General features: G+C 36.4%; 1 protein-coding gene across 3 annotated transcripts in view; it reads right to left on the reverse strand.

The window, feature by feature from the left end:
• LOC132151804 (neuronal growth regulator 1-like) overlaps window positions 1-26610 on the reverse strand; it is a 135612-nt gene that overhangs the window by 19784 nt on the left and 89218 nt on the right. The window contains exon 7 of one of the 3 annotated variants that reach the window (XM_059560178.1): window positions 22769-22810. The exons of the other annotated variants lie outside the window; for them this stretch is intronic. Coding sequence (XP_059416161.1) covers window positions 22769-22810 — 42 coding nt within the window. The remainder of the gene's footprint in view (window positions 1-22768; window positions 22811-26610) is intronic. 3 annotated transcript variants of the gene reach the window in all.

Below are 26610 nucleotides of genomic sequence, written 5' to 3' on the forward strand. Positions count from 1 at the left end.
CACATAATTATGCCTACAGGGTTTTGATTAGATCGCAGTGTGCTAAAGACGTCACTAAGCTCTTTGAGAATCCTCTGGAAAAACAAAAAGGAAACACATCTGCTGTGGAGTAAACATTGGAGATTCGGTGTCTTTGCTTCCTTCATCAACAAGTGTCCCGTGGGTGGCGTAAATAATGAGTACCATGAATTGGAGCAGTAACGCAAGGCTTCATTGCTGAATCAGCCAGTGCTGGTATAATCTGGCCATTTTTTCCATTCTTCCCCCTCCTCATCATGAGAGACGGCTAATGAAAAACTCTGCACTGAAATGCAACAGTTTGAGTTTCCACTTTTAATGGGGGTAAATTACATATAACATGTCCAGTAGCTCATCACCAGTTGTAACCACCATTTGTATTTTTATATCTGTAATTTTACATTTAAATTAAATTAAAATTGATGCATTTAGCAGACGCTTTTATCCAAAGCGACTTTCAGTGCATTCAGACTATCAATTTTTACCTATCATGTGTTCCCGGGGATTCGAACCCCCAACCTTGCGCTTGATAACGCAGTGCTCTACCAATTGAGCTACAGGAACACTAAAAACACATTTAAAAATTCACAAGATTATGGTTTCAGTTTTTATTTTTTATTTTGTTTTAGTCTTGGTCAGCATAAGATAATTTTTTTTAAAAACATTATCAAATTGTACAGGCACTCTTCATTTCAACTACCCTTTTACATAAAGAATTTATTATTTTAAATAAAAGTAAAAGAAGCATTACATTAAACGCAGCATGTAATACAGAATATAATACCACCAACTATGTAGAATTTAATATGCAATATAAAATTTCCCTAAGCACAGTCACGCACTAAGCCCAGATAATAAATGTAGTTATGTTTTATGAAGAATAAGGTTAAAATATGCAGTGGATGCACTCGTTAGTATATGTAAAAAATCTAATGTTTTAAACAGCAACAGCCACCTTAAGCTCTTATCTGTGCTCACTGCTTTCTTATCATCAGATACTTCAAACTCCAACGCATGAAATATGAGTCAATTACATGAGGATGAAACTCGGGACCCTATTGTGAACAGCCCTGGGAAAACACGAATGAAAGCTACAGTGTCCACGAGTGAGCTATATTCATTCAGTGCACTATTTGGTTATTCACTTCTAAGAGTGCAAAGATCATCTGCAGAATACTAAAAATCTATTTAATATATGTATTATTCATTCCTATTGTTCTTCTATGGTCAGGATGGTTTTTTATAAACAAATCTCCACGCTGCAAGGCTGGATGTGGGAAATGGTGCTTTTAGCCACATAATGCAAACAAACTGTATTCTCAAGATAAGCTACATTATTTGCTGAACATTTGCCTAGTGGTTTTCTCTCGTTTATATCTGAAATTGGACCATTAGAGTGTTTGGACTCTTGAAATTTTGGGGTCAGATGCTTTATCTTATGAAAGATGAAACGAAGTACCTCAGAGTTATCAATTTCTGTTGCTGTTTGTTCAAAATTCATGTAGCCGGCCCCTGTAGGCCATATTGATTGACAGGACTGCTAGCATTAGACAGTCTCAACAACAACTACAATGACTCTCAAAAACAAGCACTTCCGCGCACACAAACCTTCAAATGTTATCACCATCAAATCCAGTCTATCTTTCTTCCGTTGCTGTATCCTTTCAGGCACTCTGACACTATCTGTGGGACTTACAGCACTGCATAAATACCAAACTCCCCACAGTGACACATGCACTTTAGCTTGATATGGATACTGTCAAACTCTCATCGCTTCAGGCCAGGAAGTACTTTATACCTTTGTGTTTGAGCCTTTCAGGAAGGGGTCAAAAATTATTGATCAGCCTTACTTGATGATTCCTGACAAATTAGGCTGGGATATTGACCCTTTCTATGACCCCCTCTGGCAGCCGTGGTGCAAATTACATTGCAGCCCTGTCAGAAATACATCCACCGCTGGGAAAAAAAAATCAAGACTAGAGCTGAAGAAACAACACAGAGACCCTTTACTCTAGGTATTCTGTGGGTGAAAGTAACATTTAAGCTTGCAAGTTGTACATATACACTACATGAGCATGCAAAGGATGACTCAAAAGCATGTTAAGAATGCTTAAATACTTAAAAAAGTGGCCAGTGCAGGGTCTCTTAATAACACACAACACAACTGTACTGTTCCTTTCAGAATAATACCTCAAAAATCAACAAAAATGCCCTCAAAATTCAAGATGCAGGGGCAAAAATAACTCTACACATCCTAAAAAACCCACCATGATTACAGTAAAGTATAGGTTTGCAACAACTTGAGGGTGAGTATATGATGACAGAATTTTTATTTTTGGGTAAACTATCCCTTTGAAGTAAAATGAGAAAATGAATTCAATAAAAAATAATACGTAAAAATCGATAAACGGTTCTCAGCTTGTTTTGTCTCAGAGGGCCATGTTAACCAGACAAACCCTGACCCCTTGATCATAGCGACAAGTACCTTTAGGGCACTCTCTGTGCATGACAACAGATTCTCTTATGAGTAAAATCATGAAATTCAGTGTTTTCCAGTATTCATCTACTTGTACCACACCTCTCTGCAAAGAGTCTTATTTCCACATTATGGAGTTGGCAAAGCCCTTCAAATAAATTATGTTCATGAAAAAGATTTGTGGTGTTTTAGGTATTGTTAATCTCCAGAGAGCAGCCAAATTGCCTCGCCAAGAAGCTAATGATAAAATGTTCACAAGCATTTTTGAAAGTGTCAGTTTTCCCATCACAATGAAATTCCAATTTTGCGGTGGTTCACTGTCAATTAATATGCTCTTGCAAAAACTGAGGAAGGTAAACCTTTTAGGTATTCTACAGTACCTTTCTCACCTCTATTCTGTAAAAACAACAACAACACCAACAAAACAAAATGGCTTTTCTTAAGCAGGAAAAAGAAAGAAAAATTTGATTTATTTTCATTTCAGTAATTATTTATACTGCTGCTTCAAAGTGTACTTTTTTGTATTTGACAAAGTCTATAATGTTGGTGGAAAGAGCATAAATAATTAGATAAGTAAATAGTGATAGTGTGAGTAATATTAATAATAATATTTAAAAATAATTAAATAAGCAAATAAAAAAAAAATCTCATAAACTAAACCATAAAAAATCAGTTCAAAATTTAAGAACAACGAATGCCACTGCAAGGCTGCTTGTTGGTCTTATTTGCATCATGGCCATGAAGCAAAACTCAGAAAATAGTTTCATATCTGGCTTTGCCGCTGAGCGAGAGCATGAACACGGCATCCAAACAAACCCACCACCCACAGGGTCCTTCATTAAAGTCATCGAAATAAACTAATACAAGACAAAAACAAATTATGCCCTTCTCTCAGGATGATTGAAAAATCCAATTATAGTAATTTGAGTAACTGTGATTGAGATTAACCCTTGGAGGAGCCAACTGCAAGTGCAGTCAAAATGCCAATCTATGCGTATCAATAGAATGTGAGTTTATACTAGCACCAAATAATATCTGACATCTGCTTGTAAAATAAAGTCTCTTAAGTGAAACTGTTTTCCCTCTTCTTTCCCCAGATAGTGAACGACACCTCCGTCTCAGCGCTCCAAAAGTCCTGCTATTCATCTAAAGAATAAACCCACTTCAATCATCCAAATGTCAACAAAGAAAAGAAAGGACACACACTATCAAAAACTAATCTCATGGAAAACATGTACAGCCGTTAGAAATAAACAACCCAAGGTAGCAAACATATCTCTGGGAATAATAATAAAAAATCCCCCACACCCCACAAGAGCCGCAAAACACTCGGGTGAGGCAAGTCAAGGTTTTAATACTCCTCCACATTACTTTGATGATGGCGCATGAGTGAGACCAACGGGGTAACGCTGTAACGCTCAAAAGGTTTTGTGACAGTAAACATTATAAAAACGAAAGCAAAGCAAACTCACTAATCCTCTTTTCTCAAAGCAGCTCAGAAAATTGCCTGCCAATCCTTCGCATACAAATTAGCGTTGTCAGTAGGGCTGGCCGATATACAAAAAAAAAAAGATATCTCGATATTGTCAAAATTTTTACGATATTCGATATATATCTCGATATGTTTGCATTTGCATTTAAATAATAAAAAATAAAACATGATATTCTTTTGCCCATAAAAAAAAAAAAACTATTTACATTAAACAGCTAATTTAAGCAGTTAAAAAATCTAGACCAAGAGATCACTTACTGCTTTTTATTAAATGAATACATGTAGGCCTATATGTAACTGAAGCAGTGCAAATTAAGTAACAGTTACAGAAAGTGCATTCTGTCAACTTTTTAGTGCATGCAATTCACAATTTAAACTATGCAACTGGGATAAGTATTTTATTTTAATTTTTTTAACAAGTTTTTAAGCTAAGAACACAAGTCTGTCAACTGTCTGTGGTTTTAAGAGAAGCTCTGTGGCATGAAACTATGTTCCTACTGACACTAAAAACCCTCTTAGATGGGGAGCTAGTTGCTGAAGCACATAGCTATTTCTTATTTATAAATATATATAAATGAATACCAAATACTTTTGCATTCTCTCTGTCTAGATTATGGAAACTGGTAAACATATCAGTGAAATTCCCCAATAGTAATTCCAAATGGCCATAGCCTATGTTTCTCTATTCAAACATCAGCGGTCGAGTAAGTGCATTTATTTTGCGATCACAAATGCAAACAATACAGTTGAGATCTCACGACAGAACACAGACCGGCTGAACGACGCTTTCATTAGATCGCTCAATTCCAGCTTGTTAGTGTTTTCAGTTTATCGTCAGCGGCTCTTCCGCAATGAGGAGTGAGCACGTGCGCATGGTTGCCAGATTGCTTAAAATAAGCAAACACCGGGCAGAAAATGTATCCTTGTAACAGTGGAGCTCTGATTCGGAGATTAAAACTCTTGTTATCTGTTATCTTGTTCTTTTGGGAAAGTATGCTTGAATTTGAAATATTCGATATTCCCGATATATTCAAATTGTACATCGTCGTCAAAATTATTCCGATATTATCGCTAATATTCGATATATCGCCCAGCCCTAGTTGTCAGTGTGGATAGTTGTCAGTGTGGATAGGATGTAAGACGGGACTTATTAATGTTGATTGTTTGATTAGTCACATTCTGGCGGGATCCTCGAATAAGTGTTTGGAATTTTGGCGCAAAACAGGTCTTGGGAATCGCAACTTAAGATCTCTTATCAAAGAGATCACACTGCTTACTGACCTTAATCTTTCGCACAACACAGAAAAAGAAAGTGACATGTCCCAAAGAGATTTTTGCATGCCTGTGTGTAGTCTTGATGTTATCTTAGGTATTTAGAAAATGAAAATGTTGAGCCCTTGGGAGAGCTGAGGCCTCAAGGCAAATTTCTTAATTTGAAGCTAAAAATTATGTTTAGAGCTTATCATGATGGAGCACAAGATATCTGTGATTAAAGAGATCTGATTAAAGAAGCACCCAATTTAAGCCAGGCGCACACTGTGCCATTTATAACAGTCCTTTACGATTGCTGCTTGTCAGACTGTATGAACATGATCTTCATGTCACACAGAACGATCTCAGCTGTCATTAATGTCAGACTGAATGACAATCAAGACATGTTGAAAACAGACTTGCGCAAGAAACATGAACCCATGACACATTCGGTGAAGGTAAGTTGTATTACACAGGAATTAAATGTTGGCTACAGGTCACACTCATTCATTTTCTATATAAATTAATTTAAGGTGCTCGCACTGCTCCATGCCATGAGACATGCACCATTACATTTTGATCATAGCTTGTCTTGAAAAACAAAGACAATTTGACGTTCTTCGTAGGAAAAGTCACACTGCAGGACCGTGTGCCAAATCTTCTGACAATGCCAGAATTTCGCTGGACGTCAAATTTGATGGCAACAGTCATTAACTAGCTGTCGGTGACATGTCAAATTAAAGCCCAAAAACTTCAGATATTAGCCTAGGATCCGAGGATTCTTTCAGGATTTTCTAAATTTGTTTCAGATGGCCAAATCATGGCCAAAATCGTACAGTGTGCTCCTGTATTTATTCAAGGGAAAGTGAGAGAGAAAGAGCGAGAGGTGATTTGTTATTGGTTATAAAGTAATTAGATCAGTAACTACAGTGATAAATCTTACATCAACAACAACAAAAAAACCCATCTTCCAATATATGTCACCCTAGCAAATTATATTGGTAATATAATCTGCATGTTGAAGATCTCATTTGTAGAGCTGCAAAAAACCTTACTTGTTACCCAAACAACCTGCCTGTATGCCATTGGTCAGTGAAACAGATAACCATGCCCCAAACTGACGCCATTGGTAGAGCCACTCTTGGTGTTGTCAAGCTACTCAAACAAGCAGAGCAAAGTTTTGATAATGCCAAAGTGTTTACACTTCTCACAGAAATCAGCCAATAAATGGCTTACTTAGAGTCTCTGCATATTAAGCTGGGACAGGAGAAAGTATTTTAACAACAAAACAATTACACAGATTACCTTTTAAATGGGAACACTTGTCTTTAAAATTATATTAACTTTAAAAAAGCATTAGTACCTAGCTGTGCTCATGATATTTAAAAACAGTTGCACTCACAGAAATACAGGTTTGAATCTGGCCTGCAATATGTACAAATGTCATTCCAGCTCTCTTTGTCCATTTGTACTTCAATGTCTAGACGTTTTTGAAAAAATGTATATCTGAAATGAAGAATACTGCATTTGTCATCACCATGGCACAATCTTAAGCCCAAAGTACTGCAGTGATAACGCAAATGGTTAGTATATATGTGTACAGCCAAAGGCATAGCCTTTCAAACACAGGCACTGAGCGTCTGGACACTAGAAAGTTTCATGCTTGGCTTGAACAGTGTCTGCAGCTTCTCTCCAGAGGTTATGTCTGATAAAAATATCTCTGTCTATCTTTTAACCCCTTCATACAATTGCTTTTCAATGTGACTGTCCATTGTTGTTCGGCCTCCAGTAGTTTATTTTTGTTCTGTCTCCTTTGTTTCTTTTTCGACTGTGAAACACAGTGTTGTCACCTTCTAACTGTGCGCATACTACGCTGATGACAAAATTAACATCACTTGCACTGTACACATACCCTTGCATATGCAATAATATATATAGTCTTGAAATAAAGTTAATCCAAAAATGAAATGACTTTCTGTCCTCTTATGGGTTGTTTGAGGAACAGATCAAAATTGCAAGGAATAGCTAAGGCAAAAATTTAAATTAGAGCTCAGTGTTGCTTAGGCCCCACCGACTTTTGCCGTATGGAAAAAAAAAGAAGTGTTATAGCAAGTTATAAAGGTTTGGAGCAACATGAGGGTGAGAAAATAATAACCAAAATGTCATTTTTGGGTTGAACTATCATTTTAACTAAATCTATCCTTGGCACAACATGGCTGTGAAGCACGTCTTAATAAGGCTTGTTTATGGTTCAGGTAAAGTGAGCAGGATTTCAGTTCTGCAATGGTAAGTGAGCAGGAAAGGCTGTGGATGGGTGGAGCAGCTGGAAGAGAGACGAAATGAAAGACAAAGAGAGAGATGGGGAAAAGGTGAAGAGTGACAGAGGTTTTGCCACGTTGAGGAAAGAGCACAACCTGCCTCACTGGGTTTCAGAAATAATTGGATGGCACAATAAAAGAAAAAAAGATCTAGTCGGAAATTATTCTAGAGGAGAGTGAGATTCTCAGACTATAATGACTGGAAAAAAGTTTGACTTTAATAAGACTGTAAAAGTCGTAATGAAAGTATACACAGTTTTAATGCAAGTCATGTCAGTGAAGAATGATCTAGATCTAACTTGTATATAGCATATATCACTTCTTTGTGATAAATTACATTTTGTTTTACCAAAATAGCTCATTAGTTACATTTGAAACAAACAAATGTCAGTGTGGATGAACAGCAGCTTATTTCCAATAATACTGCATTTTAGTTTCACATCAATTTCTCCTCATTTTCAGAAGTTGGCTTGTTAGTTTACTGTTGTAGATTTTTGTTTTGTTACTGCATATAAAACAGTTTCATTTTTCCACAGGCCGCTGGCACACGACTGTGTATTTCCTAAAATGAAGGGATTTATTCATGCCATTTCACCACGGTCAGTTTAGAATTTCCTTCCAATCAAATGCACTTCAGCGCTTGAGCTGCCATTTTCCAAGCAGTGAAACGGTCATTTAATGAGCCCCTGTGAGGAGAAGCCATGATTGTAGTGAGGAGGACAATACAGTAGCTTTATGATGCAACTTCCCCATTTCATCATTCTGAGGCACAGAATTTCAATCCCTCTAACATGTAAATAAGGTAGGAAATATTCTTATAAATACAAGCCCCGAGGTTCAGAGGCCATTTTAGACAGAGCAAGATAACAAGAGCGCTGTTGGCGTGACAACTTGAAAGTCTGAATTAATCTCCCTGCTAACCTCGCCAACATAAGAACTGTAAATTGTTCATACACAAAACCTTAAAATAGCTACAAACATTGGTTGTCTGAAAACGCCATTACCATTAGTGGCTCAAGAAACAATCTTCCACATAAAAACAAAGTTTGTTCTCAGCTAAAGCCCTGTAAGTCTGCATCTAGATGGCTGAACAAAAAATGCTTTCTGGCAAGAATGACAGGAGCGAATCACAGTGTAACTACTGTAAAATCAACAAAGAGCTTTCCACTGACACTATCATTCTCATGTCATAAAAACCATTCCACACATTTTGTAAACTGCATCAGTGAGAAACAGATTGAGAGTTATTGACTCATGAGGGGTTTTTGCACTCTGGAAAAAAGAAAAAGAAAAATGTAAAACACTCTCCAAGTGAGATCCATTAGTTTGCGGCTTGAAATCACGCAGAAAGAACATTATTTCCCCCTTCAGCTTAGTCACATGAAAGAGCACTGAAAACCAACTTCCTAATGACACTCCCTATGACATTATCATTTAAAGACAATCGCATGAGGATCTTAAATTAGTAGGCCATCGTTAGTATAAATTTGAATAACGTTCAAATGCTGAGAAGGAAGAAACACAGACCATGGCCTTTTGCTGTAGGCATGTAGTAAAATAATGAGTGTTTCTTCAACTTCTGGCACATTTATGTTATTTATAATCATTTATGTTACATAAATATCATTATATATTTATTTATTTATTTTTTTTTTTTGGTAAAACAAACAGATTTCAGTTTTTTTTCTATCTACACACAAAACACTTTATTTTTTAAATGTTTGTTTTATTGCATTTCCGATCAAGCAGTTTTAAAAATTACGCAAAAAGTGTGAAAATATTATTTAAATATGTAGGATATATAAAATACTATAAAATTTGCCTCATCAAGACAAAGGATTTGGACATTTTATTGGACAATCAACCAATCGATCAAAAAAATAAATATGGACTATAAGTTCCTATAGAAAAAATCTAAATGGATAAAAATGTATACATACAGTATTACATATATAGCATATCCATTTCAGTCTGTGTATATGCATTTGTTTTATACATTTACACAGACAAAGGATGACACCTAACATTCAAGACTGAACTGAAATGGGACTGACAAGATAAAAGCTTTTCTTTGAGATCAAGAGCAGAAAAAAGAGGAGGGAGGAGAATTAACCAATAAGGATCTAGGACCCTGTCAAAACAAAGGAAGTTCCATGCATCATCTCTTCAATCCTGAGCAGGTGCTAACATATACATTTTTTTCCCAAGGCCCCAAAAATGCAATGTTACTCTACTGGCATATGTGACCCTGGACCACAAAACCAGTCATAAGGGTACATTTTAAAACTGAGATCGAATACATAAGCTTTTCATTGATGCATGATTTGGTAGGATCAGACAATATTTGGCGGAGATACATTTATTTGAAAATCTGGAATTTGGGGGTGCAAAATAAAATCTAAATAATGACAAAATTGCCTTTAAAGTTGCCCAAAATTTGAATATTACTAATCAAAAATTAAGTTTTAATATATTTACAGTAGGTTATTTACAAAATATCTCAATGGGACATGATTTTTACTTAATATCCTAATGATTTTTGCATAAAAGAAAAATCAATAATTTTGACCCATTTTTGGCTATTGCTATAAATATACTTCAGTGACTTAAGACTGGGTTTGTGGTCTAGCTATTACAAACTAAATGCATGTTAGATTTCACTGAAATTTTTCCTCTCTGCTAACTTTTTTTTGCAGAGCTTTTGCATTTATACCTGAACATTAACCTGCTCATCCTTTGCACCCAGGCACTTGTTTGGGCCATGATGCTTTTGTGCAGAACTGGTGCTGATGTGTGTGGGGGGAAGGGAGAGAGATGCTACAGATACCATTTAATGGACAGCCCAGTGAAGGAGCCTCTAGAGTGGGTGAGATAATCAGGCTGAGAGTGCATGTAGGAGAAGCAAAGATAATTGAGCGTAGGAGAGGGAGAGAGAGAGATGAGAAGGAAAGGTGGGGGTGATTCAGTATAGGAGAATGGACTGGATGTGAGTGATCCTTTCTATTGCCCATATGTGACAGAACATGACATCTCAAAGAGGGTACAAAGCTCAAGGCTAAAGATTAATCTTCACAAGAGGAAGAGTGCATTTTTGCCCCTGGTAGGAGATTTTGGCCCATGAAAAATGCATGTTTTTGTTTGTGTTTAGTGTAGGTAGAAGAAAAAGACACAGTGCTGGCTCACAGAATTCTGAATACTTTGGTGAGGATAGTTCCAGTGTGTTTATGTGTGCTTGGATGCAAATTTATGCATGTGGAAAATGATGAAAGCAACATTAGTGGCAAAACAACACACATATTCAGATCCATGGTCGAAAAAATGTGCGACACCTGGCAATGATAGAACATTTATGCTCATAAATATTGCTTACCAGTTACAAAATTGGAATTTGCATTTTTGTTTTATTATTATACAGGAATATTTTTGCTCTAAATAAAGTTCTTTTGCAGTTTTTTTCCCTTCCATATTTGTGACCATGGCAAAAGAAAATAATATTTTACTTGAGATGTGAATGCAAGCTCGTAGTCTGTATTGAATGTGATGCTATAAAATCTGTGTACCATGAAATAATAGCAGGAAATGTCTTTATATTAAGCTGTCCATGTGGGTTGCATATAAAAATAAATAAACATAGAATGCGTTTGACTAATGTAGTCCAATTTCCTGAACTAATGAATTTTATGAGATGGTTCGTTGGATGAACATTTCAAAAGGATGAGTTATTGGTTTGAATCAGCCTGACAAACACTTTGCTGAATCAAATTGTTAATATTCAATGTCTGACTCACTAAACTGCAAGTATTATTTTCAGTAGTCAGCAACTAAATAAAGACAGTTTTGTTTATTATATTATAAAATATTATTTTAGGTAATATATGATTTCTATTGCCAGGTTCTGACAATTTAGTGCAGGAAACACTGATGGATCAACACGCAAAATGCAAAAATTTCGGTTTTGTTTCTCATATTTTTGTTTTGGTGGCCTAATATGAGGAGTATTTCACATGTGTTGACACATGGAGATCTGATGAATTTTTTTTTATCTGCCAACTGGCATACTGTAATGGTTTGTTTTCCTTTTCTCCGTAAAGCCAATTCTTACTTGCAATTGGTGCTCACTAAGCGATAATTTGGAAATGTGCACAAAACTGAATACTCAGGCATATCTCTATTGAATGATAAAATTAATGTGTTATATGTAAATTCATATTTATACATGATAACTGTACAAAACCATCTGTGCAATATGCAAATTCCATATTTTGAACTTTTGTTCAACATTTCCATTTCTCCATATTCATACTAGCTGTACAGATCCATCTGCCCTGCACATATTCATTTTCTGCTTCACACACACACACACACACACACACACACACATATACTGTATACGATCTCTGTATACATACCACTTGTATTCATATAATCTTGTACGTATTAGCCTGTAAATATATTTCTCTTTTTTAATTCAGCTGTTTTCATTCTGTAGAGCAAGCCTTTTTTGCCAGTTCAAAGTCCTTGTGTGGGTGAACCTCAAACAAAACTCACTCTGATTCTAAAACACACATATACCGAAATTAAAATAATTAAGCCTGAGAGTCATCGATTTTACAAGAAATCTTCTACTGCTAAAAAATCTGATCAGGGAGTTCATCCATTGGTGCATAAGCACCAAAAGAAAAGCAACATTCAGTGTAGTGAAACACAGCAGAAGGCTTTTCTGTGATGTACAATTAAACCGATTCACTGTATGCCCCTGAATGTGAGATCAAAGCTAAGCACATCAGTATGCAGAACAGGGCACGGTATTGATTTTCGAGCTATTCTGAGGGCTCATGTAAACACAGGATCATTTAGACTGGGGATGTCTTTCACAAAAGCACACATGAGACTCCAGTTGGACCATATTGAATGCAAGCAATATTGCTCAATCCTTGCCTGTTTAGAATCTAGAGGTCAAGAAAGATTTATGACATGCCACGCGCTTATCATCCACAACCAGAAATGGTGGTGTTTTTTTTATAATGAGAAGCAAAATGAAGGTCAGGTAGCACCACATCACATCTTTACAAGGGGTCTCTCCCTCCATTGATCCCGCCCTTCCTGATGCAGCATAAATCTGATAAGCGCACCTGAAAGAATCGCTAAACAGGATTATATCCCGATAGGCCACTATGCCCCATGCCGTCCATTCTGAGAGAGTACACAGGATGCCAGGAGACCACAAGCCTGAAGGATTAAACAAATAAAAAAGACGGATATGTGGTAAGCTAAAATTTCTGAACATATAATAGAATATTAAACAAATAATATAATACTGAACCTTGGTGCGACAAGGTGAATTTTAATACCAAATATAATTCCAAATTCCACAGCAAGCCTGAAGTATGTGCCTGAAGCATGTTTCATGTCTTTTATTTTGTAATTTTGCTTCATGTCATGTGTTTCCTTTGTTCCTCTTGTGTTCCTTTAGTTCATGTGTCATGCTTTCATTGGTTCATTGTCTTGTCATGTAGTCTTCAATTCTGCTTTCTGTCTACTCTCTCATTGGTTGTTTTTGTCATGTGTTCTCATATCTTTTGGTATATACAGCCCTTATGTTGCCTGTAACTACTGTTGGTGTGTTGTGTCCATCTCTATGTTCTTATTTTGCCTAGTCAAGCCAAGCCAAGATTTTTTTGTTTATCTGTTCACTTTTGGGATATGATAAAATGCATTTGGGTTCTCACAACACTTGTCTTCAGTGGACTCTTATTACAGCCATTCATGTAGGGCATACCAGGTATAACAATTTCACTTGATTTTTAACCAGAATACTTGGATGTATACACACAGAGACATTTCTGTTCAAAGTTTAGGGTCAGTATGATAAAAAAAAAAAAAGAAAAAAAAAAAGGTTTTTGAAAGAAGTCTCACCAAGGGTATTACTGTAATTAATAATAATAATAAAATACTGTATAAACAGCCTTATTGTATAGTAATATTATTACAATTTAAAATAAACTATTAATATAACTATTTTAAAATAAAGGGACAGATTATTCAAAAATGAAAACTGTCATTATCTAATGAAACTCTCCAAAAAGTACCAGTAAGTACCATGTTACTCATGTGCTCCAGATCATCTGAGCTGTATGATAGTTTTGTGTGAGGAGCAGATTAAAATGTAAAGTGTTATTCACTGACAATCATGGTACTTTTTTGTCTTTTAGAACTTGACAGCCACTGGTCATCATCCGCCCTTGTATTGAAAACGTCTATGAAAAAAAAAGCCACTTATTTTTTCTATTCAATAACTCCTTTTCGTAACCCATCATAATGCGACATGAAGATGAGTAGGTGATTACAAAATGCTTTAATGGCTGTAAGTAAAAGTCTCATAAAACGTTCTATTCGAATCTGACACACTATATAGGAAACTCGACATGTGTGGGGCCTCTTCACAAAAATAGCACATTTCTGTAAGGCAGAGATATAATGGGAGGATAAATGACTTTAGTTTTAGTGCTTGAGAGGCATTTTTAAGTTAAGAAAAAAAAAGTTTAAGAGTATTAAAGTAAGTAAACAAGTACAAATCTGTAGATTAATATGATTTTAAGAGTCCTAGATACATAACATAATACACTAACTTCCAAAAGGCAGTAATATATATATATTTAAGGAATTAATATTTCAGCTAAGACATTTACAATTTTACAAAAGATTTCTAAAAAAGGCTGTGCTTTTGAACTATCATCAAAAATTCCTGAAAACAATGTATTGTTAAAAAAAATATATATATATATTAGGCAGCACTAATTTCAACTTCTCTTCAGTCTTTTCAACTTTGATAATAACATGTTGTTTGTATATATATAATAAGCAAATCTATTTCTGAAGAATCATATGACACTGAAGGTTGGAGTAATCACTGCTAAAAATTCAGTACCAGTTCAGTTTCCATCACAGGAATAAACTGCATCTTAAAACCAGAAAATCTATTATTTTAAATTGCATATTTTAATGAAATAAAACAGAAAAATGAACTAGAAATGAAATGAAAGAGTGAATTTATTTTGAAAAACTTGCCCTGACATGAACATACAGGCAACAAAAAATAATACCTAAATATGGATTAGAAAAATATTCTATCCTCACTATTTCATTGCAGACCATATTCTAAGCAAGCACGTGTCCATAGGCAATAGCACTCTCTCACGCTGATGCTCATTTTGGTCAAAAAAGGTCCTGTGTTTGCAATAATAATCAGTATTCATGCACCATGCACGCTTGGCATATGTTTTCCCATATGCTTGGAGTCCACTGCAAGGATTCGGTATGGGATCCTCAAAAAACTCTCTATGGAAATTTTAATCTAAAATATTTAAATAATTGTCAAATATTTCACTTTGCATATTTCCTTGAATGATTTCTCTTTTGTAAACACTCTCTCAACCAGGAATGAGGTTATGAACATATACTGTCAGTGCTGGACAGTAACTGATTACATGTAATTAATCAGGATTATGCAGTCAGATTAGAAAAATTAAGTACTTGTAATTAAATTATATTACATTATATTACAGTTTTTTATTTTATTTTATGGATAACATGATTTCATATTATTCATGAACTAAGTCAAGTCACAGTTGATCTTCATGAACTAAGTCAAGTCACCACAGATCTACCAGAGCCTTGTCACGTCTCAGCTGAACTTCAAGAACCTCGTCACGTCTCAGCTGAACTTCAAGAACCTCATCACGTCTCAGCTGAACTTCAAGAACCTCGTCACGTCTCAGCTGAACTTCCAGAGCCTCATCACATCTCAGCCGAACTTCCAGGACTCCCGTCCTATCCTGTCATGGCCATGGAGGCCATCCACCAACTCACTGTGTCCTGTCATGGCCAAAGAGGCCATCCATGAACTCACCGCCTGCCCTGTCATGGCCACGGAGGCCAGCTACCATCTCATCACTGCCACGGAGGCCGCTATTAACCTGTTTATGATCTCTGTTTCAGTCCCACCTGACCAGACTTGCTCTCCTGTGCCATCGACTCCACTGTGGTGGTCCTCTGCTCCGCCCTGGTGGGCTTCTGTCCCACCTTCTCGGCTGTGGTGGTCCCCTACTCCTCCCTGGTGGGCTCCAGCTCCACCTGCTCCGCTCTGGTGGGCTCCCACGCCACCTGCTCCGCCTTGGTGGACCCTTGTTCCCAAGTTAGGCCCATGGCGGGCCCCTGTTCCCAAGTTAAGCCCATGGCGGGCCCTTGTCCCCGAGTTAGGCCCATGGTGGGCCCCTGTTCCCGAGTTAGGCCCATGGCGGGTCCCTGTTCCCTAGTTAGGCCCATGGCGGGTCCCTGTTCCCGAGTTAGGCCCATGGCAGGTCCCTGTTCCTGAGTTAAACCCATGGCGGGTCCCTGTTCCCGAGTTAAGCCCTGTTCTCGAGTTAAACCCACGGTGGGTCCCTGTTCCTGAGTTAAACCCTGTTCCTGAGTTAAGCCCATTGCGGGTCCCTGTTTCCTATGTCAGGCCCCGGAGGGGCTCCTGTTTTCCCGAGTTAGGCCCAGGAAGGGCTCCAGTTCCACCTGCTCTGCCCCGGTCCCCGACCACTGCACTTCCTCATGGACCTGACCCTCCATCCCTCCCCCTGTTCCGCCTACGCTCCACCGCCCTCCTAGATTGTTTTGAGCGTCTGGAAGCCGATCCTTTGGGGGGGCTATGTCACGATCATTAGATGGAGTGCCCATGAACTTCAGTAGAGGGCACTCCACTCAGGACCATTCCACCCATCAACCACCAAATGTCACTTGGACACTAGCACCTCTCATACTGTTGCACCACACCCGAACTACATTTCCCATGAGTCACTGCATCACAATCACCCTGCCACACCTGCACCTCATTCATCAGCCAAATTCCTTGCCACACCTACACCTCATTTACACACACATAAAAGCTGCACACTCATTCTCACTCACTAGCCAGTCTGACATTTCCGAGCGTTTTCCCCTGTGTTTGTTATTCCTGTGTTTTGACCTTTGGACTGTGTATTCCGACTCTGATTCTCCGCTGCCTGTCCCGATCTCTGCTTGTTTCTGGTTACGATTCTGGTTATCCCTGACACACCAGACGCCATTCCTGATCTCTGCCTGTATGACCATTCTGTTTAATAAATGCTGCATATGGATCCGAACGCCTCTGACTCCTCGTTACACCGATAGGGTACAGAAAGAAAATGATCCAATCATTTAAAGTTGCACTTTCTCTAAAGAACAACTTTAGTACAATCCATGTGATTGTGGATTCAGTGTTGTGGTTTGAGCTCTCAATATATATATATATATATATATATATATATATATATATATATATATATATATATAAATATATATATATATATATATATATATATATACACACGTTTTTTTATTTTTTTTTTATTTTTATGAAACACACTCGACTTCACCGAATAAATCTTGTATGAATCCCAATAGCTCAAATGCTTCCTAAATCTCACATTTTGTGGAAGCTATCTGAACTATTACCAAAAGACAGGATGATTTCCAGTGGAATCAAAGGCATGTCTGAATGTAGCTATTTCAGCAAACATGCAGTGAAACACAAAAGTACTGACAGTGTTTTTTGAGAAAAGCGCACACTGTGTGTGAACTAAGGATTGATTGTCACAGTCAATTATAGCCATTTTTAGAAGTTGTAAATGTGTAAAGAAAGGCCAAAATGTTTCAAAATCACGCAAAATAACTATGAGTAGGTATCGACAAGCATCTGTTCTGTAAAAATCTAACATCTCATCCTGTTTCCATTCTAGCAAATGTGAAATATCTCACACATACAGTAAAAAAGTAAAAAAATGGATTTAATAGCTATTGTGCAATGTTTTAATTTTATTTGTAGGAGAGACTGGGGCTAATAGTCAAAACAAAGTTTTTGTCTTGACTACAAAAAGCTATTAAATCTAAATTAAATTCCATCGTTATTGTCCAGAATAATATATATATATATATATATATATATATATATATATATATATATATATATATATAATAAAATATATATATATATATATTTTGTGTAGAATAATATAATATTTTGTGACACATGCAACTATAGCAGAGGCTGTACCTTGTCACAACAGAACCTGTCATTATAAAGCATAACATAGTTTTTTAAAGCGCAATTCAATCAATAAAACAATTATGATAAACAAAATGGTCGATAAATATTGTAATTTAAAAAATTACAACAAACAAAAGTCATGCGACACCTGACATTTACAAATAAATACCCTTGTCTCTACAACCAGTTCAATTCCCTGAGTGACAACTAGCCTCGGTCTCCCCTTATACATGCTCATATACATTTCTTTACATCATTGCGTTTGCATACCGTATGTATTGCTTCTTTCTGAATACCCATAATCCAACCCTCCTGTAAAGAGATGTCAAAACATAATTAGCATGTATTAATTCATTTATATTATTGGTCAAATAAGTAGTGCACCTGTTGCGAGGAATTCAAACTATCCTCTCTCGGCCAGCTCTCTCAACTAGGACAGCACAAAATTAACTAGAAAGACAATTGGGAACTTGGAACACAACAAGAACAGTGGGACGTCGAGACAGTTTATCTCAGCGATTGATACTGCCGCTACTGCAGTGGACCATGAAATTGTCATTTGTTTTGCAAGCGTTGCATCAAATGAAAGTTAAGGGCTAGACACTAGGTCTAAACTACAGTATGGCAGTGAGAGGACCACATGGCTAATTATATTCATTCCATACAAAATGGTATACATTCTAGTACAGTGGCATATCTGTAAAATTGAGTATAAAATGCAATAAGATCTGTAACGCTGAATGATACTCATTGTGGTTACTAAAAACAGTCATGCAATACAACACATCACACACACATTGTTAGTGTGTGCATTGTGTCCATATATGTCAGAGTTTATGTGCTAAAGAGAAAGCATTAGGGGAAATAATGTATCCCATTTGAGGGATTACATTTTCACACTGGCTTTTAAAAGTCATGTTTTTAAAGAATAGTTCAACCAAAAATAAATAAATAATAACAAAAAACACAAAAGTAGATATTCTGAGGAATCTACTGGTCATTCTGGACACAAAAAGATTTTTAATTCAGCCAGTTTTTGTGAACTGGATCAACTGATTCGTTTACTTTGGACTGTTCCACACACAAAGCTAATGGCTTCAGATTACTTGCAATTTAGCACAAAAGACTTAGTGGTCAAAAGATATGGATTTTTTGATGGCAATATCTTAAAGAGCAGGGTGGCCAAGGATATCATACTATTCAACGTAATGAACTAAAGTAACACAAGCACAACAATTAAGATTATTTGGCATCCTTTTGACTAAAATAATTGGAAATAAAATATTAGAAAATTTATCAGTTAGATATTTTTGCGTAAAGTGAATTATGGCATTTTCAAAAATAAAGAAATTGTTTAAAACAGGACACAAAAAGAAAACTAACAGTTACAGTTTTCAATAACATTAAGCCAATAGTTATTTTCATGTTTTGCTCCAATAACTGTTACTATTAATATAATAAACATTAAAATTAAGTTATTTCGCCTAAATAAATTAAAAACAAAACACTAAAACCTTTTTTGTTTTAAATGCTACAAGTGAATTACATCACATTATAATGTACAGTATAAAAAATGGATATTCATTTTGAGATTTATGTTAGAGAGTCACTTTAACAGTGTTATTAAATTATTAGTGTTTTTGAAAAAGAACTAAGTGAAAGTTACATGATGCCAAAAGTAATCTAAATATAAACATAGAAGAAAAGACCATTCAAAATTAAATATCTGAAAATATATCCGCAAAATATATCCAACAGTGACCAGTACAATTCCATAAACTTGTTATTTTTGTGCTACAAGAACAAAAAAGTAATATGTGTTTGAGACAACATGAAGGTAAGTAAATAATGGCAGAATTAAAATTTTTGGGTGAACTATCCCTTTATTACACATAGGAAACACACACACACACACACACACACACACACACACACACACACACACACACACACACACACACACACACACACACACACACACACACACACACACACACACACACACACACAAATACTCCAGGCTCCCCCAGCAAGAGAATATCATGGTCTGTGATTTCAGTAAGGAGCACAACAATGAGAACATAGCGACGCCATAGATAGTGAGAGATGTTCAGAGGCGGCGGAATCAGTTGCTGCTCAGGAGGAGAGAAAATGGTAGACAACAAATAAAAAAGAGAAGTCGAGGAGGCGTATTATCAATATCCCGCCCTTCATGCAGCCCGCACTAAAGCAGAGAATGAGGAAGCCAGAGAGAAGCAGTCAGCATTTAGGAAAGCCACTCGCCCGAGTGCCACACATGACAGTGCCCACCATAACGCCACAGTGCCCGCTCACAGGGGTGTCAGTGCTGTACTGTGCAATGCCACAAGTTAAAGAAAAAGAACACAAAGAAAATAAAGTGAAAATATTAGGGCTGTCAATTGATCTCCATTTTTAATTGAAAGTGATAAATAATTAAAAAAATTATGCATTTAAAGAAACAAAAGAAATGCCCTAACACATTTTTTAAATGTCTAATTTGTCTAAATTGTTAACAAATTATTCTTTTGATTTGGATCTTTAAATGATTCAACTGATTTTTTTAAGAACCAGACTGAATTAGTCTAGATGGTTCTTGAGTAGGGTTGGGAATTGTTCTAAGTTTTTGGGTTCCGGTTCCAGTTTCAATTCCTGTTCCATTAAAATCCTTAATTAACTATAAAAAAAAAAAATTGTGGTAAGGAAAAATGCACAATACTCAACTCAACTACTCGATACTGTTTATTACATACTGTCAACTTAATTTAAAGGTTGGCAAAGTTAAAATTCAACATATAACATTATTCAAATTTTCAGGTTCCAATTCCGGTTCCATTCCAACTATTATTAGGTTTTTTACTATTTTACCTATACTGAATTTAGTGTTGCTGGAAGATAGTAAGCAATGTTGAGTAATGCGAGTCCATCAATCAGCATGTGCTTCAAAGTTGATGTTTTTTACACTATCAATAACGTTTTGCTGTTCAACGAACAGTCATGGGAAACATGTGTTCGGCAGTTAAAGACACAATGCGGCGAGGCATGTCTGTGGCGTGCGCATTGGAAACAATGTGCTCAGTAATTAAAGAGGCAGGATGGTGTTTCTGTTAGAGGTCTTCACGGGTCCAAAGATTTGTGCCCGAACCCGAAAGAGACCCGTAATGTACTACACCGAACCGACCCGGACCCGTCTAATATTTCAAAAGCTGGACCTTGACCCGTGTAGATCCGAGAAATGCCTACCCGGACCCGACCCGGACATTATTTGAAATCTGGACCCGAACCCGCCGGGAAGACACAGACCGACTGTCACATATTCCAGCTTAAATTGCTATTACAAGTCAATAAACCTGTTGCGAAAAATACAGCTTTTTGTCTTACCTAATTTAAGGAGCCGTAGTCTTTGTTGCATTACAATCCTCTGACAAGAAAGTTATCCATGTTATTCCTCTCGTTATTCCAAGTCCAAGCTGAATCCACTCATTATTTCAGCTTCAAAAGTCCACTTGATGACACGGTGACAGATGACAAATGCAACTGTGCATTCTGACTCAAGTTAATTCGCATAATAACTTCGACTGTTTGCCATTTTGAACTATAATAACGATCGCTCGTGCAATGCCATGGATGCTGACGTTATTTATTTGCTATCATCTGATCTCTGTGCTCTCTGCTCTGCATCGAGTCTGAATCTGACCACTTAAACTTTAAGATTAAACGGTTCATTTATAATATTATAAAAATGGGAGAAAATGTAAAACGCAGTTTGGCGGTCAAAGTGTCCCTCACTGGTTGCCATAGAAACATGAAATGCGCTGGAGACTGCACATGCGTGCTAGCTGTATCAACCTAAAATGCTTTAACGCAATTTGAGCATCATAGAAAACATTCATGTGACAGTTCACCTCAGATTGTGTTGCTGATTTGATATATATTAAATATTAGTGTGTCAAGTCTGCAAGCATTATCACCATGCGTGCACTTGTATTAACTCTGAGTCTGCGCACTCTGCTTCTAAAAGCAGAGAGAGAGAGAGATCACTTTTTTTTTTGGCTCACTCTTTTCTTTTCCTAATTTTACAAGTTGCAAGTTACAAAAAACACAAGCAGTGTTTGATCACGGCCGGGTATTCTCCGAGTCTGATGACTCTGATCGCACGGGTATTACACACAATGTTAAACAGAACCGGGACCCGAGGTAATAGATTCGGACCCGACCCGGACCTGGCTGATCATTTAAAATATAGACCCGAACCCGTATGGGTCCCGGGTCAAGTCCTGGGTCGACGGGTCTCGGGTGCACTGTGAAGACCTCTAGTTTCTGTTATTCAGTTTGTGACATCCTTTACAAGAAATGCTGAATCATCAGAACACTGGCGCAAGGCTGCTCACAGCACTTGGTCATGTGTCGCACCATAACCGTTTTCGTAACCGAAACTTAGAAATTGCTCACGATTCCGGTTAGTATCAATAAACAGAACAGTTATCGGTTCCCAACCCTATTCTTGAGACTACAACTCAACGACTCACTGAACCGAGAACAATCTCTTTTGGAAATATCAGACTCAAAATGTAAACCACTCAGCGACTCGTAATGAGAGAACTAATGAGTGAGTTGATAGTAAGACCATTTAGAATGAGCCAAGGATTTGCCTGATTTTAACAACCATAAATGTTAACAAATAACACATACTTCGAAATATGTTTAGTTTTATCAAAACACATACCAAACCGGATAGTATATTAAAATATGCAAAAACATTATGTAAATAAGTAAACAATGTATTAAGTATTGTAAATGCAAATTAATATTTAGGTTCTAAATGACATTTTTAGGAGCTGAAGCATGGCTAAAACTCCTTTCTCAGCAAACATTGATTAAGGATTAATTAATATGATTTAAAAATAACTGATTGACAGCCCTAGAAAAAAAAAAAAGTGACAACACACAAAGCTGAACGCCAGCAGGCATCCTGGCCAATCGAGAGAAGGAGAAATTGCAATGAAGAAGAGGTCATTTTTGGTTAGTGCAGCATTTTGGATCCCTTACCGAGCTGCGTACAGCATGTGATATATACTGACCTGGACTTGAGACAGCACTAGTTGTTGTGGGTTCAATAATTGCTACAGGAAAAGAAGGGGAGAGGGAAAAGAGGACATTTATATATTATTAACATAATGAAGACCCAAAATAAAGGAAAAGAGAACAAAAACATCTAAAGACTGGAAAAAGGGTTGTGGAAATGTTTGCCTCTGTGGTCAGCAGGCAACAAAAGAGCCCTTTACGCCACAAAATAAAACAATTCCTGCTGAGCTTGATCATAATGATCACAATGTAATGTTTAATCAGGTTTTGTTTGTTCTTTATGTTCAGAGGGTTTTCATCGGAGTCAATTTCAAATCATATTATGATCGCTGATCTTTGATGCTCCAAATTAGAAGCTTCTGAGCATCACTCAATTCAACGGACCGGAATGAAGCTCAGCTCAATTAACACATGAAATTAAATTTGCACCTAGCAGACAGTCATTTAATTATGACCATGTAATATAGTTTTCATATTATTAATAGATATCATATTCTCTCAATTGCCCGAGCTCCCTTTTTGGGAAATGTTAAAAGCAGGACTTCTATTGTCAATCCATTTTTAATCTCATATAGGCTCAATACTTTCCAGTGAGTTACTTAACTGATGGTAATTAAAACTTAACTGGGGGGATACGTCTAGATCTGGGGGAGATATACAGAAACATTAATGTCTTCTCATTTTCCATCTGGTGATACATGTACATAAAAGAGTAAAATATAAAAAAATGGAAAATGAATCCGTCCACAATAGCCAAAGCAAAACTATTTGGACAGTTAAAAAGGTCATGTTGCCTTTGCATTAGATACAAAATATTAAACCAAGTGGCATCTGCAAACAAAAGAGGCTAACTTCATTTTTCCTAACCGTTACTGTTAACCACCTGGTCTCAAGGTCATTTTTAGTAGATGTGTAAAATAGTTTCTCTGTGAGTCCATAAGTGGCCTTGTAGAGTAACCAATATGTGTGTGTGTGTGTGTGTGTATATATATATATATATATATATATATACTTCTAAACCTCAAATAATAATAAATTATATTGTTAAAATATGCCATTTGCTCCACTTTCCTGCAACAATGCACAACATGCAGCTTTAGAATTCCTATTCTTTGTATTAAACCAAGAGGTCAGTAACTCCGTTTAGATGCTCTACTGGTCAAACACCTTTCTGTTATGTGAACTTGTAAATCAGAGTTCACCAACTTAAACTTTGGCACACACTGAAAGGTGAAACTCTCTGCATGTGTCTGTTTCCAGTCTCCCACGTTCACATAACTTTGAATGGAAGTGAATGAACAAACTCTAGCATGACTGCACCTTAATGGCACAGTTCACTCAAAAGAATTCTGTCATCATTTACTATCTCTCAATTTATTACAAACCTGTATGACTTTCTTTCTTCTTTATAATACAAAAGAAGATATGTTGAAGAATGTTGGTATCCAATGTTACCGAATGTATAATTCCGAACTGAAAATGTACGGATAAAGAAAATAAAAATCACATTCCTCAAAATGTATCTGCTTTTATGCCGCAAAAATGCCATACAGGTTTGGAATGACATGAGGCTGAGGGTGAGTAAATGTCAGAATTGTTATTTTTTGGAACGAAAAGAAGACATTTCTCTCTCTCAATTTAATTTTTTTTTGTGTGTGTGCATATAAAAGTCATTGGGGTCCAATGTTATTTGGACAATTTGGACAAAATCTATTATTTTGTGTTATACAGAGTAAATAATTGCATAAACATTTTGGAACAATGAATAAATGATAAAAAATATAATTTTTTGAGTATCCTTTCATGCCACCAGAAAGTGTCCTTAATTTTGAAGAGTCTATATAATTTAAAAACAGGCAAACATCCTTTTATTGAAATGTTTTATTTAAAAAGGTATTTTTGCTATTAAAAAACAATCCAATTTGTTTCATATTTTGTTGTCTTATGCAATGCCATTTAAATACTAAAAACCTTTTTTCGTAGTTTGATGTACTTCGGCTCAGCTTCATCAAATATAATGAACCTTCATCAATAAAATCACATGAACAACATATTACTATGAAGAACAGTAGTATAAGTGGTTGCATGAAGTTTTTTTTTTTTTTTTTTTAAAGAGGAAAAAAGAAACATCTGGACATTTGTCAAAATAATTATCCTTCCCTTCCAAAATCAGTTGTGACAGTAGTGATGAACTGAATAAGACAAAAAATGCCAGGATCTGTGTTTTCTCTCTTATGGTTCAAATCAACATCACAGTGAATCCGTACAGTAAGAGTGACTTTGTGATTAAGAGGTGAAATGACCACAACAGAGGCTTCTCTGTAGCCCTTTGCTAAATTGAGTTGAAATCACAGTGCCTAGAGACAGTTCATATCATTACTGTTTGCAGGTTCAGGGGCAGGGTTGAGACAGTGTGCGTGAAAAGGTGATGTGTGTTACCGCTTTCAGTTGCCGTTCATGTTAAGCGCACAGGCATGCAACCTGGAGCAATTTTATTTTCCCCCATCCATAAATGTTATTTCCTCCACATTTCAAATCAGAATTTATTCTGTATTGGAATTGCATTTGAAATATTTTTGCTATTTAGACGAAAATGGATGGATGGATATTTTTGCTATAAAATGGTTGTCTTGCTAAGGTTTATTTCATAGCTAGCATTTTATGTTTCCTACATACAATTACAGTTATTTTATGCACAATTATGCACCACTGTTGCCTCCTTGGTACAGTAAACAAGTACACTAACTTTAATTTTGTGAAAATTCATATAAATCAATCTAACACTATATTTAAATGGTTTATGATTACCTCACATTCTGGTTAGATTGTCATAGTTATATTTATGCTGAACATTTAGTTTTTCATGGTTTAAGATTTAAAGTCTGGGTCTGAGTGAGGAGTAAATTGACTCTACACATAAAATCTACCCATAAAAGGTGTCAAAAAGATGTTTTAAGATGGTTTAATTGTGACTTTCACACAAAGCTAAGAAAAGCTCTGAATTTTTTTTTCCTATATTGCAATTTAAGTTGTGATTCTAAATCCTGCTAAAACTAGGGTTCTTCTAAAACAAAGATCACGTTAATCAACATAGTCTTTGCTTTTGATGGTCTTCATGCAGTTCTTAGATTTCATCTGCCTCGGTTAATATCAGATGAACACCACAATGTGATTTGTGAAATTACTTTCCACGTAGAGCTCTCAGTCCTTATATTACAGTATTGCATGACATGTAATATTCAGGTACTGTACAGAGCAATGGAGTAGCCTGCATAGCATCCACATAAAAGCAGATTTGTACACTGGATGACCTCTGTTCTCGCTCGCAAGAAAAAAAAAAACATCAACATGGTGGGAGGAATTGCATTTCATTCTACAGTATAATAACATCACATTTTTCCCTTTTCTCTTTACAAAGAAAGGAACATCCAGCTTCTATACAATTCACAGAAACGTAAATTGCACAGATATGAGTGGAGCGCTATCTTCTGTGCATTGTTAGACCACTCTGAGACTGCGAAAAGAATTAAAAAGGAGAGCTGTGCTTGTATTCATTTATTTGACGACAACCTCTTAATGATGGATTTTAAAACTTGATTTAAAAATGAATTTTTTCAAGGGGCTAATATTCTCTGATCTTCAGAACCACAATGCACAGTGCTGATGAAGAAAAACTTTGGCTGTATCCTTGAATGGCTAAACCTTCTATCTTCCATGCATGGTTAAACACATCGCAAGGATTGCCTATTTCTCCAGGCGGTTTGCCGTCTCCGTTAATGATAGGACAGGAGGAGTTTTATAGCCAAAACAGACTCTCTGCACCACAAATACCTTATTT

The sequence above is a fragment of the Carassius carassius genome, chromosome 10 (assembly GCF_963082965.1).
Source record: "Carassius carassius chromosome 10, fCarCar2.1, whole genome shotgun sequence".
NCBI lineage: Eukaryota > Metazoa > Chordata > Actinopteri > Cypriniformes > Cyprinidae > Carassius > Carassius carassius.